The sequence below is a fragment of the Mastomys coucha genome, unplaced genomic scaffold (genome assembly GCF_008632895.1).
Source record: "Mastomys coucha isolate ucsf_1 unplaced genomic scaffold, UCSF_Mcou_1 pScaffold21, whole genome shotgun sequence".
NCBI lineage: Eukaryota > Metazoa > Chordata > Mammalia > Rodentia > Muridae > Mastomys > Mastomys coucha.
In genome coordinates this window covers 24,356,165-24,375,039 of record NW_022196904.1, presented here as the reverse complement: position 1 = coordinate 24,375,039, position 18,875 = coordinate 24,356,165, and the positions used below count along the sequence as shown (strand labels likewise).

Here is an 18,875-nt window from a genome sequence, read left to right as displayed (position 1 = left end):
CGGGTCTGGATCCCGCTTCCTCGGCCACCGCTGCAGCTGCCGCCAGGTAAGCGCGCCGGCGGCTCGCGCCCCTCCGCGCGCCCCGGGCCCCGGCCCCTTAAGCCCCGCGCGCGGGGGGCCGCCATGATCCCGAGCGGCCTCTGGGCCGGGCTCAAAATGGAGGCCGCGGGGAGGGGATCCGGGCGGCCGGGGCTCCGCGGTCGTGCGGACCCTAGCGGGGGCCGGGCCTGGAGGACAGGCGGCGGGTCCCTGCGCCCGGGCAAGGGGTGCGGGCCTCGCTGACCCCGGGCCCTGCCCCTCGTGTGCCCCCCGCAGCCACGACAAGGGACCCGAGGCCGAGGAGGGCGTTGAGCTGCAGGAAGGTGAGTGTTGGCGGGGGCCACGGGGGCTGCGGCCCGCGCCGGGATTGCAGGCCGGGGACGCCGGAGGGCCCCCCGCGCGCCCGCTGAGCGTGCCCCCTGCCCTGCTGACCCCCCACAGGCGGGGACGGCCCGGGGGCCGAGGAGCAGACGGCGGTAGCCATCGCCAGCGTCCAGCAGGCGGCGTTCGGCGACCACAATATCCAGTACCAGTTCCGCACAGAGAGTAATGGAGGCCAGGTGAGGCGGCCGCGGGCCGGGAGCCCGGAGGGGCCAACGCCGGGGCGAGCTGAGTGAGGAAGGGCAGGCGCGTGCGGCGGGCGGGCGGGATGGATGGATGGGGAGAGGCTCCGACCTGTCCCCCACCCGGGCCCCAGCGTCGGTCTCGTCGCTCTGCCGCCCCCTGCAGGTGACATACCGCGTAGTCCAGGTGACTGATGGTCAGCTGGACGGCCAGGGCGACGCGGCGGGCGCCGTCAGCGTCGTGTCCACCGCCGCCTTCGCGGGGGGGCAGCAGGCGGTGACCCAGGTGGGTGTGGACGGGGCAGCCCAGCGCCCCGGCCCTGCTGCTGCCTCTGTACCCACAGGTCCCGCAGCACCCTTCCCGCTGGTAGGTGGCCTGCACCTTATGGGGAGGGGTTGGGGAGGGGGAAGGCCCAGGGGGTGGGGTGTGTGACACACCAACACCAACGCTGTTCTCTGGGCTGGCAGGCTGTGGAAGGTCTGGTCAGAGTTTTGCACAGGCGTTGGATAGGTCTTTTGGAGTTACTTTTCATTGTAAAACTGGAAAACTTCTTAGCGCAAAAGAGTAGAGCTAATGATAGTTGAATGCTGTCAGAGACGAGATACTGTACGGAATGGCACACACAGTGGGCTTCCCCCTTGCCTCGAAATGTAGTAAACAAGCACGGACACCCGTAACAAAGGTGGCATAGCATGGGTGGCTAAGGATGGCCTATGTGTACTCCTCCCTAGGCTGTAATTCAAAATCCATTCAGCAATGGTGGCAGCCCAGCGGCGGAAGCAGTCAGCGGGGAGGCACGGTTTGCTTATTTTCCAGCATCCAGTGTGGGCGATACCACAGCTGTGTCTGTTCAGACTACAGACCAGAGCCTACAGGCCGGAGGTAAGGGGGGGGGGGTTCTGAGGGTAAAGCTAGGGAGACCACTTCAGCGGTTCTAACTTGACCCGTTACTGATGTTCACCGCACATTTCCTGCAGGCCAGTTCTATGTCATGATGACGCCCCAGGATGTGCTTCAGACAGGCACACAGAGGACAATTGCACCCCGGACACACCCCTATTCTCCGTATGTGCTGGTCCCACTGTTGGAGGCGAGGGGAAGGGAGGGTTTGCTGGGCTGGTCCATATACATCGGGGGTGGGAATATGGGGTTTGTGAGTTTTTTGTTTCTGAAATATCAGTTTAAAAAAAATATCTCTTCCCACCCTCTCTTCACGGGGACTTACTCTGCAGTGATAATTGTGAAGGGATGGAGAGCTAACTCAGTGGTGGAGCACTTGCCTAGCATTTTGCAAAGCCCTGGGTTCAGTACCCTAAAAACCAAGGTGTTTGTCAAGCCTAATGCTGTCGGTTGCCCTTCTGTTTTAGGAAAATTGATGGAACCAGAACTCCTCGAGATGAGAGAAGAAGAGCTCAGCACAATGAAGGTAAAGATTGTGGAGTGCTCCCGGGTGCCTTGAGCCCATGGCCTGACATTCCAGATGTCTTAGAGAGGTACTGAGTGGGTAGGCCAGTGCTGGTCAGTGAAGGACAGCAAGATGTTAGGAAAGATGGAGGGTGTTGATTGGGTTTGGCCAGATAGTTTTTCTTGCCCAGCCTGTGAAAATTTTTTTTTTGTTTTGGTTTTGTTTGGTTTTGGTTTTTCGAGACAGGGTTTCTCTGTGTAGCCCTGGCTGTCCTGGAACTCACTGTAGACCAGGCTGGCCTCGAACTCAGAAATCCGCCTGCCTCTGCCTCCCAAGTGCTGGGATTAAAGGCATGCGCCACCACTGCCTGGCCAACCTGTAATTTTGATTTGATTTGATTTATTGGCCATCCTCTTGAAGTGGTGGATCCCAAATCTGCACATGAGTTTTGACCTCAAGAGCAAGCTCCTTGTCCTCCATCTCTAGCTGGGCAGCCTCTGGCCAGCTAAAACCAGAAGCTACATGTTCCACCCTGAGGTCTTTTGTCCTCTAGTGCTGTTCCTTGGTCTCCTGGCCTTGATTTGTCTCTACTGCTAAGCACATAGCAGCCCTCAGGGTAAGGTAGTTCTGATACCCAAACAGCCATCACACAACAAATATTTACTGACCCTGGATCCCAGGCAGGGCAGGGCAACACAACGCAGGCCCTGTGCCAAGTCTACAAGCCTGGCCTAGAGAGTCCGTCAGAATTGCTACGGAAGGACAGCTTGTGGCTGAGGGATTGTTTAAGTGCTGAAGTGAGGTCACCCCAGGAAGGTTTTTCTGAGAGCTTGGCCAGTAGAGGGACACACAGGCTGAAGGGAGTCGAGTTCTTTCAAGGGGACTGTTTGCTTGTTGCTAAACTTCTGTGCATGTTCTTTAAGAATGAGCCAGGGTGACGCCTCAGGTGTACAGGGAAGGACCTAAGACTTAGGGGTGCTTTGGTGTAAATGGGGGTGGGGGCACTGCTGTTCTAAGAGGCAAGTTCAGGCTTTCAGCTGATAAGTACATACCCATACCAGCCCCCATCTAGACCTCAAGTACACAGTGGATACCAGCAGAGACAAGATCTGGGCTCTCCCCACTCATTGGGAGGAGACAAGCTGCACACAGTTGCCATGTGCCCTCAGCATGCCAGAGCACTGGATGAGAAAAAGCTGAGTGGAGCAGAGTTGTCAACACACGCTTCAGAGGCCTCTCTTGGGGGCCTGGGGACAGCACAGACAAGTGTTTTGGCCAGGGGCAGACACAGACACTTTAAGTTTGAGGAAGACAGAATGGGGAAGGGAAAGAGGAAGGTCCTAGTGCTGAGGGGAAACCTACCAGGCTGGCTCACGAAAGGTCTCTAGGCGCTCTTCCCTAATTGGTTTTCCTGACCCTGGGGATGTAGTTTGATCACGGGGGAAACCTTCGTGGGGTCTGTGTGTGGACACAGAATGGTAATAGATGGGAAACCAAAACCCAAGAAGTCCTGTGTTAGAGATGATGTCTGGAAGGGAGTATCCTGGTTTGAGGTGTTGGGATTTGGAGGATGGGCATAAGGAGCCAGATTTGAGAACCGCTAGGTTGAGGCCTACTGCCTAGGTCAGGTGGCTTTGAAGGAAAAGGGTAAACTGGGGCTTGAGGCTGTTTGGGATGTGATTTGGGGACAATTTGATGGTTCTCTAGTAGGTCACTCAGGCTATTCAGGCTGCTACAGGTCCTCTACCCAACTCCAACTCCGGTCTGGTTTTTAATCTTTGCACCTGTGTTTTCTGATGTAAAGTGATGTAACTCAATGCTCAGTTTTCACAAGGCCCCTGCCTTAACTGCAGCCTCCCACTGAGTGCACCTCAGGCTATGGCAGCCTACTTGAGGATGGGAGGGGTCACTGCCTCGCCCTGGATTGTTTTCCATCCATAACCTCACTCAGCCCTCCATCCAGCCCTCTGGCTTCTAACCTGTAGAAGGTTTGAACCACCTGCCTGTCCTCCTTGTGACTTGGCAGTCCAGCCTTACCAGGCTGGCTCCATTGAAGGTCACCTATGACAACCTCATTGCCAAATCTGCTGGCTTCCTTTCCTGTCTGAGCTCCAAACATCTGCTGTGACTATTAACCTCACCTCACCTCCACCACTTTTGGAAATGTTCCTCCGCCTGTTCTCTCTGACTCTTCTACCCTCTTTGTTTGTCCCTCTCCTTCCATTCCTGCAACAACCTGGTATTCTAAACAGGCTTTCCAGGCTGAGCCCTGGGGGTCACAGGAGAGGTCCTGGACTGTCTTTACAGAGAGGCCTTCAGAAGTGAGAAGCAGCATTGGGGGGGTGTTTCTTAAGGCCTGGGCCTGAGCTCCTTTTCCATTTACTAGTAAGCATGGGTCACAGGTGTACCAAAGCTCTAGTTGTCACACCCCAACACTCACCCCCAGCACCAGAGTCTCGTATTTCTTTTATCCAGCAATATGACAGTTGCCTCTTCCTATCCTCCTGGGGCTTGGCCCAACCCAAAAGATGCCACCGGGCTGCCACCATTGCTGAATGGATTTTGAATTACAGCCTAGGGAGGAGTACACATAGGCCATCCTTAGCCACCCATGCTATGCCACCTTTGTTACGGGTGTCCGTGCTTGTTTACTACATTGCGAGGCAAGGGGGAAGCCCACTGTGTGTGCCATTCCGTACAGTATCTCGTCTCTGACGGCATTCAGCTATCATTAGCTCTACTCTTTTCTCTAAGAAGTTTTCCAGTTTTACAATGAAAAGTAACTCCAAAAGACATATCCAACGCCCGTGCAAAACTTTGACCAGACCTTCCACAGCCTGCCAGCCCAGAGAACATCATTTGCATCAAGGGACCTGTCAGGAGCCTGAATGAAAGGGTGGTTGGGAGCCTCTTGTTAATGGTGGTGAAAATGCAGGTCTTGGCGTGAGATCTGATTAAATGCTGGGCTCGATAGCTCCTTGTATTTACTGATTTTCACTGTAATAGAGTCCTACTTGGGTTCTACATTTATGGTAGTGCTTGGGGTTTTGTTTTGTTGTTTGAGTTCTTTGTTTCTGACCCTGAAACTATAACGTAGGGCCTGGAGCATGCTAAGAAAATGCTCTGCCAGCAATTATATCCCTAGAGTCTCACAATTTGTCCAGACTGACCTTGAACTTGGAAGCCTCCTGCTTCCAACTCCTTAGTAGCTGGGATCCCCAAATCTTTCTTTTAAAAGATGAATATCATTGTTTACTCTCAGCACTGGTGAGGCTGGGGCAGAATCTAGCTGGACTTCATAGTAAGAACCCTTCTTAGAGAAAAAAACAAATGAACAAACCTTTTCCTGATACAAACCCATAGCTACAGACTTCTGACAGCAGACTTCTGGCCCATTTGGACAAATAGGTTTTTTTGTTCTGTTTTGTTTTTTGTTTTTGGTTATTTTTCTAATTTGATTCTCTTTTTTTCTTGTAATAATTTATTATTTTTATTTATTTTATATCTAGACCACAGTCCCCCTCCCTCCTCTCCTCTCAGGCCCCCCTTTGCAGATCCTCCACACACATTACCCCTCCTTGGATACCACTCCACCCTGTGGCATCTAGTCCCAGTAGGACTACGTACATCCTCTCTCACTGAGGCCCAACCAGATAGTTCAGGTAGGAGGAAGGGACCCAATGGCAGGGAACAGAGACCAAGACGGGAGACACACACACACTGGTCAGGGGCCCACATGAAGACCAAGCTGCACATTTGCCACAAATGTGTAGGGGTCTAGGTTCGTGCTCCCTGGTTGGTGACCCAGGCTTTGAACCCCCATGGTCCCAGGTCAGTTGACTCTGGGTCTTATCCTCAACCCCTCTGACTTGCTCACTCATATTCCCGACTCTTCCACAAAACTCCTCAAGCTCCACCTGATGTTTGGCTGTGGCTCTCTGCGTCTGCTTCTATCCGCTGCTGGATAAAGCCTCTCAGGAGGCAGTTATGCTAGGTTCCTGTCTACAAGCATAAGAATATCGTTAATAGTGTCATGGATTAACTATCTCACATTGGATGGGTCTCAAGTTGAAGCAGTCATTGGGTGGTTGTTCCCTCAGTCTCTGCTCCATCTTTATTCCTGTACATCTTGTAGGCAAGACAAATTTTGGGTTAAAGGTTTTGTAGGTAGAGTGATGTCCCCTTCCCTCCTCTGGAAGTCCTGCCTGGCTACAGGAAATGGCCCTTCAGTCTCTGTACCCCTCTCTGGTAGGAATCTCAACTAATCACTCCCATAGACTCCCTCATTCTCCCAACAATTCCCGTTCTCACTCCCAGCCTTTGCCTGCCCACTCCTATCCCCACACCTGATCGCCTCCTCGCCTCCTCTCCTACCCACTTCCTCTTTCCATCCACTTCCAATGACTATTTCATTTCCCCTTGTGAGTGAGATTCTCACATCCTCCCTTGGGACCTCAGTATTACCCGGTTTCTTTGGGTCTGTGGATCATAGCTTGGTTATCCTGCACTTTATGGCTAATGTCCACTTATAAGTAAGTACATACCATGCATGTCTTTCTGACTCTGGGTTACCTTACTCAAGATCATGGTCTCAAGTTCCATCCATTGTCTGCAAAATTCATGATATCTTTGTTTTCAGTAGCTGGGTAGTATTCCATTGTGTAGAGATACCATGTCTTCTTTATCCACTCTTCAGTTGAGGGACATCTAGGTTGTTTCCAGTTTCTGACTAGTACAAATAAAGCTCTTAGGAACATAGTTGAGCAAGTGTCCCTGTGGCATAGTAGGGCATCTTTTGGGTATATACCTAGGAGTGGGATAGCTGGGCCTTGAGATAGAATTAATCCCAGTTCTCTAAGAAACCACCAAATTGATTTCCAAAGTGGTTATACAAGTTTGCTCTCCCACCAGCAATGGAGGAGTGTTCCCCTTGCTCCACATTCTCACCAGCATGTGCTGTCCCTTTGATCTAAGCCATTCTTACTGGTGTAAGATGGAATCTCAGGGCCGGTTTGATTTGCATTTCCCTGATGACTAAGGATGTTGAGCATTTCTTATCTGTCAGATATAGGGTTAGTGAAGATCCTTTCCCAATCTGTACACTGCCGTTTTGTTCAGTTGACAGTGTTCTTTGCCTTACAGAAGCTTTTCAGTTTCATGAGGTTGGGCAAATGCTTTTATTATCATTTATATCAAAATATTTTCCAGTTCTATGATTTCCTCTTTGACCTTAGGTTGTTCAGGAAGCATGTTGCCCAATTTGCAGACATGTTGTAGGTCTCGGGTCTCATTTTTGTTTGACTTTTCAGTTCTCTAGTCAGAACACAGCGAATATGGTTCCAGTTATTTGAGGGTATGAAACTTAACCTGGGCTCTGTGGGAGGACTAGCTTGGAGGTGTCGGGTGAACCCTGGTGGGTATGTGCCTGCAGCTGTGAAAGGGGCGTTCCTCTGCAGAGAGGGAGCTTGGCTGAGGTAGCCAGGGGTTTCCAGCCTCCTGTTTTCTTGCTTTTCTTGGTGGTGGAGAGAGGCATGCTAATGTCTCCTAGTCTTGCTCTTCCTTTGGTCTTGGCAGGTTATGCTATGAGGTATGGGGGCTTGTTTGTTTGTTTGTTTGTTTTTGAGACAGTGTTTTTCTATATAGCCTTAGTATTTTACAACTTATTCTGTAGACCATACTGGCCTCAAACTCACAGAGATCTACCCTGCATCTTCCTCCTGAGTGCTGGGATTAAAGGTGTGTGCCACCACGCATGGCTGTGAGAAGTGTTGTAAGTGCTGTGTTCTAACTCCAGGGCTTCTGTGGTCTAACTGGCCTTCTGCAGGTCCAGTGTGTTCTAATAGTTTTTCCAAGCCAAGGACCTAACCATGTTACCACCTGGACACAGGCTATGGACAGCTTACACACACACACACACATACCACACAAGTGTTTATGATCTTTCGTGTGGTCTTAATCTTTCCATCTACCTGGGGTCCCTTCTCCCAAAAACCCAAATACTTCTTAGTCTCTCTGGAAATTCATCTGATTGTGGGGCCACATCCAGAAAGTACTGCTGTACCCTGCCCTCCTTTGGACACATGTACTGTAGGCACAGTGTACCCATGCATATCACTTCACAGTGGCATCATGAGCACCATCCAAGACAGAGCCAAGATTAAGTCCACTGGACCCCAGCTACACACCTCTACATTTTGCAAAATTAAATGTACACAAAGGAGCTTTAACTACCCTTAGCCTGATGGGTCAGAGGAAGGTCATGCCTGGGGCCCAAGCCCTAGAAGAGTGAATTGTAGGAGGGTGGGGAAGTACTCAGTGAGCCCTGTAGAACCCTAGAGATAGAGCAGTCTGCCAGGGAGCACAGTGGGTTTGCTTCTAGGCCCTGGCTAGACTTACCTTTGCTGCTGGAGTCTTCCACCAAGTTACCAGAAGATTGTCCCACTCTTGGTGGTGACATGCATGAGCTAGCCCAGAGCTTAGTGGAGACATACCCCAGCACTTACTGAAGTCAGCATGGCCGAGTTCTTGGCAGGACATTGGACAGATGGCACAAGAAGAATCATTGCTGTGAAAAGGATGGGGGAGAGTCACTTTGGAAAATGAAGTCACTGAGGCCAAATCAGGAGGCGCCTGACAGACTGACCAAGCAGAGACAGTAGGTTCCACCTGTTCCCCAGCCCTGAGGTCCCTTAAGGGAATGAATGGGCAAGTATGAGGTCAGGTCTGAAGAGAAAGGAGACCACCCTCACACACCCTCTTGCTTAAGGCTGTGTCCATTTTCCACTCTTACCACCCTCATTAGGAAATGCTCCCTTGCCATTTCCTGCAGCCCATCAGACTCTGGGCCCAGCTCCCTCCACAAATGTAGCCAGTCATTTCATCCCTCCTGACAAGAGGGTGGAGGGGAGGGCTGTGAGATTTGGGGCACCAGGGTCTTGCATATCCCAGCGATAGAAGGACTGTGCCCTGGAGGTAATGAAGGGCTGGAAAGCCTTGCTACAAGCTGTGAAACTGGCTCCAAGTCAGGTGCTCCTGGCAGACCTCCTGAGCATACAACAGGCCAGAGGAAGGCACAGCTGTCTGCTAGACAGTTGTCATTCAGCATAGCTAACAGTGGGAGGTATGGCCTCTAAGGTATGGTGTTCACAGTTCTGGGTGAGGTGAGGTCCCCAGGGCCAGGCCTCAGGGGCATAGCTCTTGTCTGGAGAGTGTACCTTGCCAAGTCTGTGGAGGAGAATTTTAAACGGGCAGGCCATGGTCAGATTTCCACATTAAAGATGAAAAGGAGCAGGGATGGAGTTCAGTTGGTAGAGTGTGGACTTCCATCCCAGCACTGAATAAAACTAGACAATAGTGGCTGCTTAGGAAATGGAGGCAAGTGGGTCAGAAGTTCAGAATTGTCCTTGGCTACTTAGTTTGAGCCCAGCCTGGCCTACATGAGACTATTCTCAAGGGGGCCAAAAAAAAAAGAAAAAAAGAAAAAAGAATAAGGAAAGCAAAATTAGAGAAGCCAGAGTCTGTGAACATAGAGAATGAGACATAAGGGTTACAGGAGCCGTGGGGGTGCTGTAGTACCACCCCCAAAATATGAGTCCCAGTGCCCAGACCTGCGTTTTCAGTGTGTGGTGTGACACTGTTGTTTTTACCTGTTGGCTCCAGTTTTTATAAGTGTGCTAGGCAAGCAGCAAAAGTATGCAGCCATCTGTGTGGGCTGCTGTCCTGATAGCACAGCACTTGATTGGGCTCCTCATGAAGCAGTGTGGCCCATGAGGAGACAGCAGCCTTGGGTCCTCACTAGCGCCATGACTGGGCATCCTATGCCATACTAGTTTGAGTGAGTCTGTCCATAGAACCATGATTGTCACTGTTTTCCTGCAGTGGAGCGGAGAAGGAGGGACAAGATCAACAACTGGATCGTCCAGCTTTCAAAAATCATTCCAGATTGTCATGCAGACAACAGCAAGACAGGAGCGGTGAGTGTCCCCAGTCCCTTCCAGAAAGTCGGGTTAACAGCAGGCACAGGAGCTGGGCTGTTCTGTCCTCCTGACTCTTGTCTGCCCTCCACCCCAGAGTAAAGGGGGCATCCTGTCCAAGGCTTGCGATTACATCCGGGAGCTACGCCAGACCAACCAGCGCATGCAGGAGACCTTCAAGGAGGCAGAGCGGCTGCAGATGGACAATGAGCTCCTCAGGCAGCAGGTGGGTACAAGCCTGGAATCCACGGGGACCCAGTGTGCGAAGGCCTAACCCTGGCTCCCGTGTCCCCTGTGGTGCCTGCAGATCGAGGAGCTGAAGAATGAGAACGCCCTGCTTCGAGCCCAGCTGCAGCAGCACAACCTGGAAATGGTGGGCGAGAGCACCCGGCAGTGATGCCCACCGGCTCACCCTTCAGCTGCTGCCGGCCTCTGCTGCCCCTCCCCCAGCCCTTAGCACAGAGAGGGAGATGCCCCTCCCCAAGCTGCGTTTTTTTATAGTAGATTTTTAACAAAAACAAGGAGACATAATGCATTTCTGTTGATACATTGCCCACTACCCTCCTCCGTGCGGAAACGATGCCCACCTGCCCATCTGTCCGTCAGCCTCCCTTCTCGGTCCTCACCAGCCCGTCACTTATAGTGGGCTCATCAGGAGGAGCAAGGGAGGAGGACAGAGGCCCCGCTGCCCTCTGCCTCCTTGGTCTCTAGAGGTATTGAGACAGGGTGCTTATGGGAAGGAGGGAGCTTTGGGGATGGGGGCCTTCCCAGGGCCTTCCCTGGGGCCTGGACCTATGCAGGGAGGCCATGCCCCCCACCCCTCTTGTTTCTGGATCCCTGCTCCCCTCTGGGTGTGTATGTGTGTGTGTGTATGTATGTGCGTGCGTGCGTGTATGTGCGTGCGTGTATGTGCGTGTGTGCGTGCGTGCGTGCGTGCGTGCGTGTGTGTGTGTGTGTGTGTGTGTGTGTGTGTGTGTGTGTGTTTTAATTTTCTTTATGGAAAATGGACAAAAAAAATAGAGAGAGAGGTATTTAACTGCAATAAACTGGCCAATGTGGCCCCGCCTTGTCTGTCTGTGTGTCTATGTTGGGCATGGGGTTGGGTAGGAGTCCTAGGGTCTCCCTGAGGTCTAAGCTTCAGTTATATTGTGGCAGTGTGACAATGGCTGGGGTCATTGACCGAGGCCCTGGGTTGCAGATTAGGGGTATGAGCACTGAGGTCAAGGGCATACCCCCTGGTGTCAGAGGGGAGGCTGGAGTCTCCTAGGTCAGTGCTTCTTGAAAACAGGGCTAGTGAGTATCCCTGGGCTCTGGGGCTGAAGCCCTCCCTCTGTACCAGCCAATGATGAGGGCTGGCCTTGAGCCCCCCACCCCCAAGAGAGGGCAGATGGCCAGAAAGCCAGGCTTGGCCCGGCAGTCTGTCGCCTCAAATTGTAGCTCTGGCGCCTGTGCTGTGACCCCTGCCCTTGGCTGATGATGAAACCTGTCCTGAGCAGCCACAGTGATGCTTGGCGGGGTCGGGGAATACCATCATGTCCCCAAGAGACTGGCTCACCATTCCCAGGATCTAGGCCTGCCTGTCAGTTTCCCCTTGCTGCACTTTGTACCTTGCCACAACCTAAGTACTCCAGATGGCCCCTAGTGTCTTGAGAACCCTGTCTTCCCACTTCCTAAAGCCCTCTTTGAGGGATCATGTGGAACAAATGCAGAGCCCCAGTGAGCAGCAGCAGCCTGGTAGAAGCGTTCCCAGCTCTGGACAGGACTGACTCTGGATGTTCGAATATAACTCAGGAATGCCATCCAGTAACCTATCTCTGGAGTCAAAGTTTGATAACACCTGAGGCTGCAGGTAATAGAAATGAGGACACCACACAGGCTTTAGCAGTACCCCAAGAACTAGCTATAAAAGCCCTTGTGTGAACTGTGTACCAATTTGTGTGGTGTGTGTGGTCCAGTGTGGCCTGGGAAGGTTCTGGCATAATGCCACAGCACTTGGACTGAGTGGGCATAGTCTGATCCTCCTAAGCCAGGTCTCACACACTACTGTGTCCCCGGTGCTTAGAGGGAAACAGTTTGAGGACTAGATCATCACGCCAGACCCCTGCAGTCAGTGACTGGAAGGTAACTGAGCTGAAACACCAGTAGAGCCCAGGAGGAAGCAGGCAGCCACTCAGAGGCCAAGTAGCACCAGCTGTTAGCACACAAGTGCATTGGCACTGGTGTTGAAGACAGGATCGGTACACTCATGTCACGTGAAGCCAGTGCATTAGTTCATATGCCGGCCTGTGAAATGCCTTGGCTCTGGCTAGGATTAATGACTGCCGCCTCTATAGGCAGAAGGTGATTCCAGCCTCTGGAGATCCACCATCTGACCTTCATGTTGGACTCCATGGTGCATGTTAGGGCTAATGCTGACACAAACTCGTGGGCATCTGTCCAATCCACTGTGCCTATCTCATGCTGGGAGGATGCACCCTGCACATGTGTACCCCATTGCTGGGTCCTGAGGAGCCCAGTGAGTGACAGCCATACTGAGGACACTGATAGGGGTGAGAGGCACAATTCTTCCACTCACCAATCCAATCAATGTTTAGGGGAAAGGAGGGGAATTTTTCTGAGAGCCGCAGGGTGACGTCACAGGTGGCTGGCTGGAGGCTTGTGTCCACGGTTCTGTCTGCCCCCACCCTCTGGATGCACCTCTACTGGCTGAGGGTGACACAACCCTGTCCCCTGTCACTCTTCCCGCTTATCTCTCCCGCCTGTTCGGCGCCACTATCTTCTTGGAAATGAGTCAGGGCAAAGGGGAGGGGGCTCAGGTGACCCTCCTCCCACTGGTCCCATAAAAAGGGCTGGGATTGGCTCCTAGACACCCAAGTGGCTCCTAGAACACAAGTCCTTAGACTGCACAGCAGGACAGAAGGCATGATGGCACTGAGCACTCGGACCCAGGCTGCCTGTCTCCTGCTTCTTCTCCTTGCCAGCCTGAGCAGCAGCACCTATCTCCAGCAACAGGTAAGCACCCCAGGCCCATCGTGGTGGGAGAGCCAGGTCCCAGGGAGGCAGGAGCTCCTCAGCACTGAGTATTTAGAATGGCTCAGGAATGATGGCAGCTGCTGACAAGGACAAGAGTGGTCCTTAGTGGAAGAGCTGAGAGGCTACACAGGTGTCCTCTGTCATCCTGCTGTGGAAAATGGACAGGAGGAACATGGTAGGAGCCAGACAAAATGTTCCTCCGGCTGTCCCATCCCGGTCAGGGCATTCCTTAAGCAGCCTTTAAATGACTACTTAGATTTTAAAGATTTATTGTGGATAGTACAAAAGGCAATGGGCAGAAGAACTCATGAGGAAGGACCAGAGGTCGCTGACAGACACACAAAGTATTCTATAAGAAACTGATACAGGCCGGGCAGTGGTAGTGCATGCCTTTAATCCCAGCACTTGGGAGGCAGAGGCAGGTGGATTTTTGAGTTCAAGGCCAGCCTGGTCTACAGAGTGAGTTCCAGGACAGCCAAGGCTATACAGAGAAACCCTGTCTCAAAAAAAAAAAAAAAAAAAAGGCTACAGAAGGAGCTGCTGGAGAGATGGCTTAGCCATTAAGAACACTTGATGCTTGTGCAGAGGACCTAGGGTCAGTTCCCAGCACCCATATGTGGCTCACAACCATCCTTAACTCTAGTTCCAGGGTGTCTGATGCCTTCTGCCCTAGATGGCAGTCAGCACTAGGCATGTATATGGTACACACTGGCACTTGAGGCAATCACAAGACCCTTGGAGACAGTAGGGTCTGAGAAGTGGAGCTGTGTTGGAAATTAGGAGAGGGCTGTAGAGGTTCTGCTGTGCTGAGCTTTGTGGAGCTGTGCAGATGATGCTCGGTCCTCAAATTACTGAGAGACAGGAGGGAAAGCCACAATCCAGCTGATGGTGCTGTAAGTCACTGTGCTCTGTGGTGACCTGGTTATGAGAGATAAGATGCAGAGAAACCAGTCGGGAGTGTCCAGAGGAGTACAGAGCAAAGAAGGCAGGGGCTCTTAGGAACATCCAAGGAATGGTGAGGGGACACAGGGCAGTAGGTCCCTTCCAGAAATTCCATCTAGACACAGGTCTGTAAGTCCCTGGGGAAAAAGCTGGCAGAGACAAGTCAGAAAGCTATGTTGGGGATTCCACAACACTCAGTACCTCTTCTGCTTTCACAGATGAGACAGACTACAGAGCTGCAGCCTTTGCACAAGGCAGAAAGCAGGACCGACAGTGCGGTAAGAGCATCCGGGACTCCCTCCCTGGTCCCCAGCCTCTCCCATGCCCAAGCTGCTTACCTCTCTCTCTTTTCACAGCTCCTGATGCAGAAGCGAAGGAAGCGAGACACCAACTTCCCCATCTGCATCTTCTGCTGTAAATGCTGTAACAACCCCTCCTGTGGGATCTGTTGCAAAACATAGAGAGCCTAGAGCCACGTCCTGACCTCTCAACACCCCTGCCTCTCCTCGGCCCCTTTTTATTTATTCCTGCCCTCCCCCAGCAATGTCCTTGAAATTAAAGATGATAATTTTATTTTCAAACTATGGTGTCTGGGTTTCTTACTTTTTTTTTTTTCCTTGCCAAAGAAACGGACTTGTTGCAAGCCCTGCCATCCAGGGATAGACGGGAGGCAGGATATACAGGTCCATGTACATGAAGGCTGCTAGAAAGCTGGGTAAAAGCATTCCTTGTCTGTTCTTCGCTTTATTTCCTACTTCAAAAGATCTGGAGTTTATGTAGCAACCAGGGAAGAAACTTGAAAAGACTTCCCTCAGTCTTCTTGTTTCCTTCTTCAAATTTTTTAAAAAATGTGTGTGTGTGTGTGTGTGTACATGAATGCAAGCATATGTGTGTGTGTATGTGTGCGTGCACATGAATGCAAGCATATGTATGTGTGTGTGTGTGTGTGTGTGTGTGTGTGTGTGTGATTATGAGCACATGTAACAGCCAGAGTACAAAACTTGCTTTGTCAAACAGAGAGATCTTCTGCCTCTGCCTCCTGAGTCTTGGAATTAAAGGTGTGTGCTGTATCTGCCATTGGTTTTTTTCTTTTTGTTTTTTATTCTGTATGTATGTATGAGTGTGTATGTGTGTATGTGTATGTGTGTGTGTGTGTGTGTTTTAGTTTTTTTTTTAGTTTTTTGTTGTTTTGTTTTTCGAGACAGTGTTTCTCTGTGTAGCCCTGGCTGTCCTGGAACTCACTCTGTAGACCAGGCTGGCCTTGAACTCAGAAATCCACCTGCCTCTGCCTCCCAAGTGCTGGGATTAAAGGCATGTGCCACCACCGCCCGGCGTGTTTTAGTTTTTGAGACAGGGTCTCTCCCTGAACCTGGAGCTGATTCCCCGTAAACTGTCTGACCAGCAAGTCTCTTGGATCCATCTGTCTCTGTCACACCAGCTTGTAATGTGGGTGCTAGCACTCAACCTACATGGCACGTACCTTACCCACTGAGCCTTCTTCCAAAAGATCATACATAAGTACACTGTAGCTGTCTTCAGACACACCAGAAGGGGGTGTCAGATTTCATTACGGGTGGTTGTGAGCCACCATGTGGTTGCTGGGATTTGAACTCAGGATCTTCAGAAGAGCAGTCGGTGCTCTTAACTACTGAGCCATCTCACCAGAGACCTTCCAGCTTGACTGCTCTACTTTTAATAGGGATACAGATGCATGAGTCAGAATTCACTATCATCCTGGCTTGTACGATTTCAACAGCCCTAATGATGAGAAAGGACATTGGTCACTTGGCCTCTGTTGGATCCTGGAGGGGAAATAGTCTAAATACATGACACCCTGGGAGCTGGCCGCCATGTCCAGAGGCATGCGGAGAAAGACATCTGATTTTGTCAAGACAGACTAGAAAGCCTTTTTGTGAGATATACTAGTACTTTAAATATTGTCAACTAAGCTGGGTTCAAACCAGCAGCAATACCAATAATGAGTTCTTTCATCAAGTGCGCTTCTCTCTCCCAAGGACTGAGTAATCAAACACAGGCCTTACATAGAGCAACCAGATACTTATACAAATGACGTATACCCTGAGCCAAGAGAGATTTATTTATTTATTGTAGACAGGGTCTTATGTAGCCTAACCTGGACTTGCACTCTCTAAGTAGCCGAGGATGACCTTGAACTTCTGACCCTCCTGCCTCTACTTCTTGAGTTCTGGGATTATGAACTTGCTTTCACGCAGTGCTTCAACACACATGCAGGACCTCTTGATTTCTAGCAACCACTCTACCATATCTATCCCTATATCTTTATGCTGGTTTATATTTGAGACAGGATCTTGCTCTATATGCAGCCCAGACTGGCTTTTTAAAACCTGCTGCAATTCTCCTGCCTCGGGCCAACTAGAATTTAGAAAGTCCATCTGTAGGACAAACTTAACCAAACTAGTAGCCACCAACAACCTTACCACCACAACCTTTTACATCAGAAGCTGGTCATCAGAGGAAACTGAAAAGAACAAAGTCACCCTACCCCAACCTACTATGCACCCCAGCCTACTATTTTACAACCTTGAAACTTGGTTTCAAGGCCACCCTGGTTTCTCTTGTTGGCTTTGCTTTGTTTAATGTAACAAACACAGGCTTGACAGGACACTGTAAAACCAGAGGTGCTGATCACAAGGCTGTTAGGGTTGAGTCCAGAGACAAGGAGCATACTCAGTTCCACAGAAGCAAACCCTCCCCCAACACCGACAATGACGTCATAGCCCCTGATTATATGGCTAACACACACACATAACACAGCTCCTGTTCTGGAAAACATCGGAGCTCATGAAGAGCTCGGTCCCCTGGCTTGCTCTGCCCCTTGGCTTGCCCTTTAACACTTTTCAGAAGTCCCTCTCCCTTCACCTACTGTTTTAGGATATGACTTGAGTATTTCAGAATGAAGGTGGTCCATAGAAGCCAGTGATCCTTGGGTGAATTCAGGTCACCATATTACCTAGATTCGCAGTTTGCTCAACCCACTGAAAGGTCCTTTTTCTTAAGACTCAAGCATCCTGGGAGTTGTAGGAGACAAGGGCCAGAAGCTAGTTAGGGGGTTCTTGAATGAACACAGAGGGGCAGAGTGAGGACCCTGCTGTGGACAGCTTGGCTCTCCATAGTACTGGTGCCTCTGTCTGTTGAACTCAGTCAAGGAGAAGCATGTAGATTTGTTTTGAAAATTGACAAATGCCTCCTAAATGACAAGAAAGAGACAAGGTCTCTCTCACTCCTTGGTTTGGTTTGGTTTTTTTGTTTTTGTTTTTTTGGGGTTTTTTTTTTTGGGGGGGGGGGTTCGAGACAGGGTTTCTCTGTGTAGCCCTGGCTGTCCTGGAACTCTATAGACCAGGCTGGCCTCGAACTCAGAAATCCACCTGCCTCTGCCTCCCAAGTGCTTGGATTAAAGGCATGCGCCACCACCTCCCGGCCCCTTGTTTTGTTTTGAAAACAGTTTCACTGTAGCCCCAGCTGTCCTGAAACTTGCTAGTAGACTAAGGGGCTGGAGAAATGACCCGGCAGTTAAGAGCATGTACTGTTCTTGCAGAGGTCTGGAGTTTAGCTTCCAGCATCTAGGTCAGGCTGTTCACAGCCACTTCTAACTCCGGCTCCAGGGGGTCTGAAGCCATCTTCCTTGAAACTCCTCTAGCAAATGTGCAGGCTGAAGTGTAAGAGAAGAAAGATGAGGAACAGAGGTAAGGAATGCTAAGGACCAGGATCCTGAAGGCCAAGGGCTGGTTCAAGTTGTTGGACCTTCTGATACTGTCAGTAATAAGTCTCAGTGGATCTGAGACATCATCATTGTGTTCTCTGAGACCACCAGAGAGACTGACGGCCTTCCTCATAACCAAAAACAGTCCCGCTGGCCCTCTGCCCTGCACCTGCGGCATTCTGGATTAGTTCTGTTCTTACTTGTGGCCGAGTGTAACCTGTGTACAATAAACCATCTTCCCCACTGTCTCAAAAATAAAATAAAATAAAGAAAAGGGAAGTAGGTCGGTGGAGGCATGCCTTTGAAGGTTCCTGGAGGTCGTCTGAGATTGATGGTAGCAACCGACCATTCACAGGAACTCTAAAACCATAAACTAAAACATACCCTCCCTCCGATTAGCTGTTTTTAGGAGTGTTCTATTACACTGGCAGAAGTGACCACTATATAGCATTACTGACTACACTGAATAGCTACTGATATTCCTCTCTCACTTTTGGACATAGTTCTCCAGAAGGTCCTAGAACTGAGGATATGAAGCAGAGGGATTACAATTTTAGTGTTTTGGCAGGGTGGTGGTGCACACTTTTCATCCCAGTATTCAAGAGGCAGAGGCAGGCAGATCTCTGAGAGTTCCAGGCCAGCATGGTCTTCAGAGTGAGTTCCAGGCCCGCCAGGGCTACACAGAGAAACCCTGTCTTGAAACAAACAAACAAACAAAAAAAAAAACCAAAAAACAAAAAACAAAACCAAAACCAACAACTTTGGTGTGTATCAAGAGTGGATGTTATACAAACCTATTCAAAAGTATACTGCTGAGCCCCACCCCAGAGCTTCCATTCAGCAGACAGGCTAGGCATAGAAATTGTTGGTTTTGAGAAAAGGTCTCAGTATGTATCTCTGGCTAGCCTGGAACTTGCTATGTATACTAGGTTGATTTCAAATTTATATTGATCCTCCTGCCTATGTATTTTGATAATTGAAATTAAAGGCATGCACTGCCATACTTGGTTTGCTTTGTTTTATTTTATAAGGTTTATTTTTCTTCCTTCCTTCCTCTCTTTCTTTCTTTCTTTTTCCTGAGACAGGGTTTTTCTATATAGCCCTGGCTATCTTGGAACTCACTCTGTAGACCAGGCTGGCCTCTGCCTCCCAAGTGCTGGGATTAAAGGTGTGTGCC

General features: G+C 50.6%; 2 protein-coding genes and 1 long non-coding RNA gene across 3 annotated transcripts in view; 2 read left to right on the top strand and 1 right to left on the bottom strand.

Moving 5' to 3' along the window:
• The window catches only part of Usf2 (upstream transcription factor 2, c-fos interacting), an 11,887-nt gene extending 836 nt beyond the window's left edge, over positions 1–11,051 (top strand). The window contains exons 2-11 of the mRNA XM_031384843.1: positions 4–46; positions 316–362; positions 481–599; positions 769–969; positions 1,335–1,485; positions 1,581–1,668; positions 1,971–2,029; positions 9,887–9,981; positions 10,079–10,207; positions 10,289–11,051. Coding sequence (XP_031240703.1) covers positions 4–46; positions 316–362; positions 481–599; positions 769–969; positions 1,335–1,485; positions 1,581–1,668; positions 1,971–2,029; positions 9,887–9,981; positions 10,079–10,207; positions 10,289–10,378 — 1,022 coding nt within the window. The 3' untranslated portion in view covers positions 10,379–11,051. The remainder of the gene's footprint in view (positions 1–3; positions 47–315; positions 363–480; positions 600–768; positions 970–1,334; positions 1,486–1,580; positions 1,669–1,970; positions 2,030–9,886; positions 9,982–10,078; positions 10,208–10,288) is intronic.
• Positions 11,052–12,458: 1,407 nt separating this feature from the next.
• Positions 12,459–14,540, top strand: Hamp (hepcidin antimicrobial peptide). Its single transcript, XM_031384275.1, has 3 exons — positions 12,459–12,993; positions 14,175–14,234; positions 14,313–14,540. The coding sequence occupies exons 1-3, from the start codon at positions 12,904–12,906 to the stop codon at positions 14,415–14,417; spliced, it is 255 nt and encodes an 84-aa protein (XP_031240135.1). The 5' UTR covers positions 12,459–12,903; the 3' UTR covers positions 14,418–14,540.
• LOC116100455 overlaps positions 13,641–18,875 on the bottom strand; it is a 9,928-nt gene continuing 4,693 nt past the window's right edge. Inside the window, exons 2-3 of the long non-coding RNA XR_004122581.1 lie at positions 14,295–14,401; positions 13,641–13,932 (exon numbers count right to left, since the gene is read on the bottom strand). This is a non-coding gene — a long non-coding RNA (uncharacterized LOC116100455). The remainder of the gene's footprint in view (positions 13,933–14,294; positions 14,402–18,875) is intronic.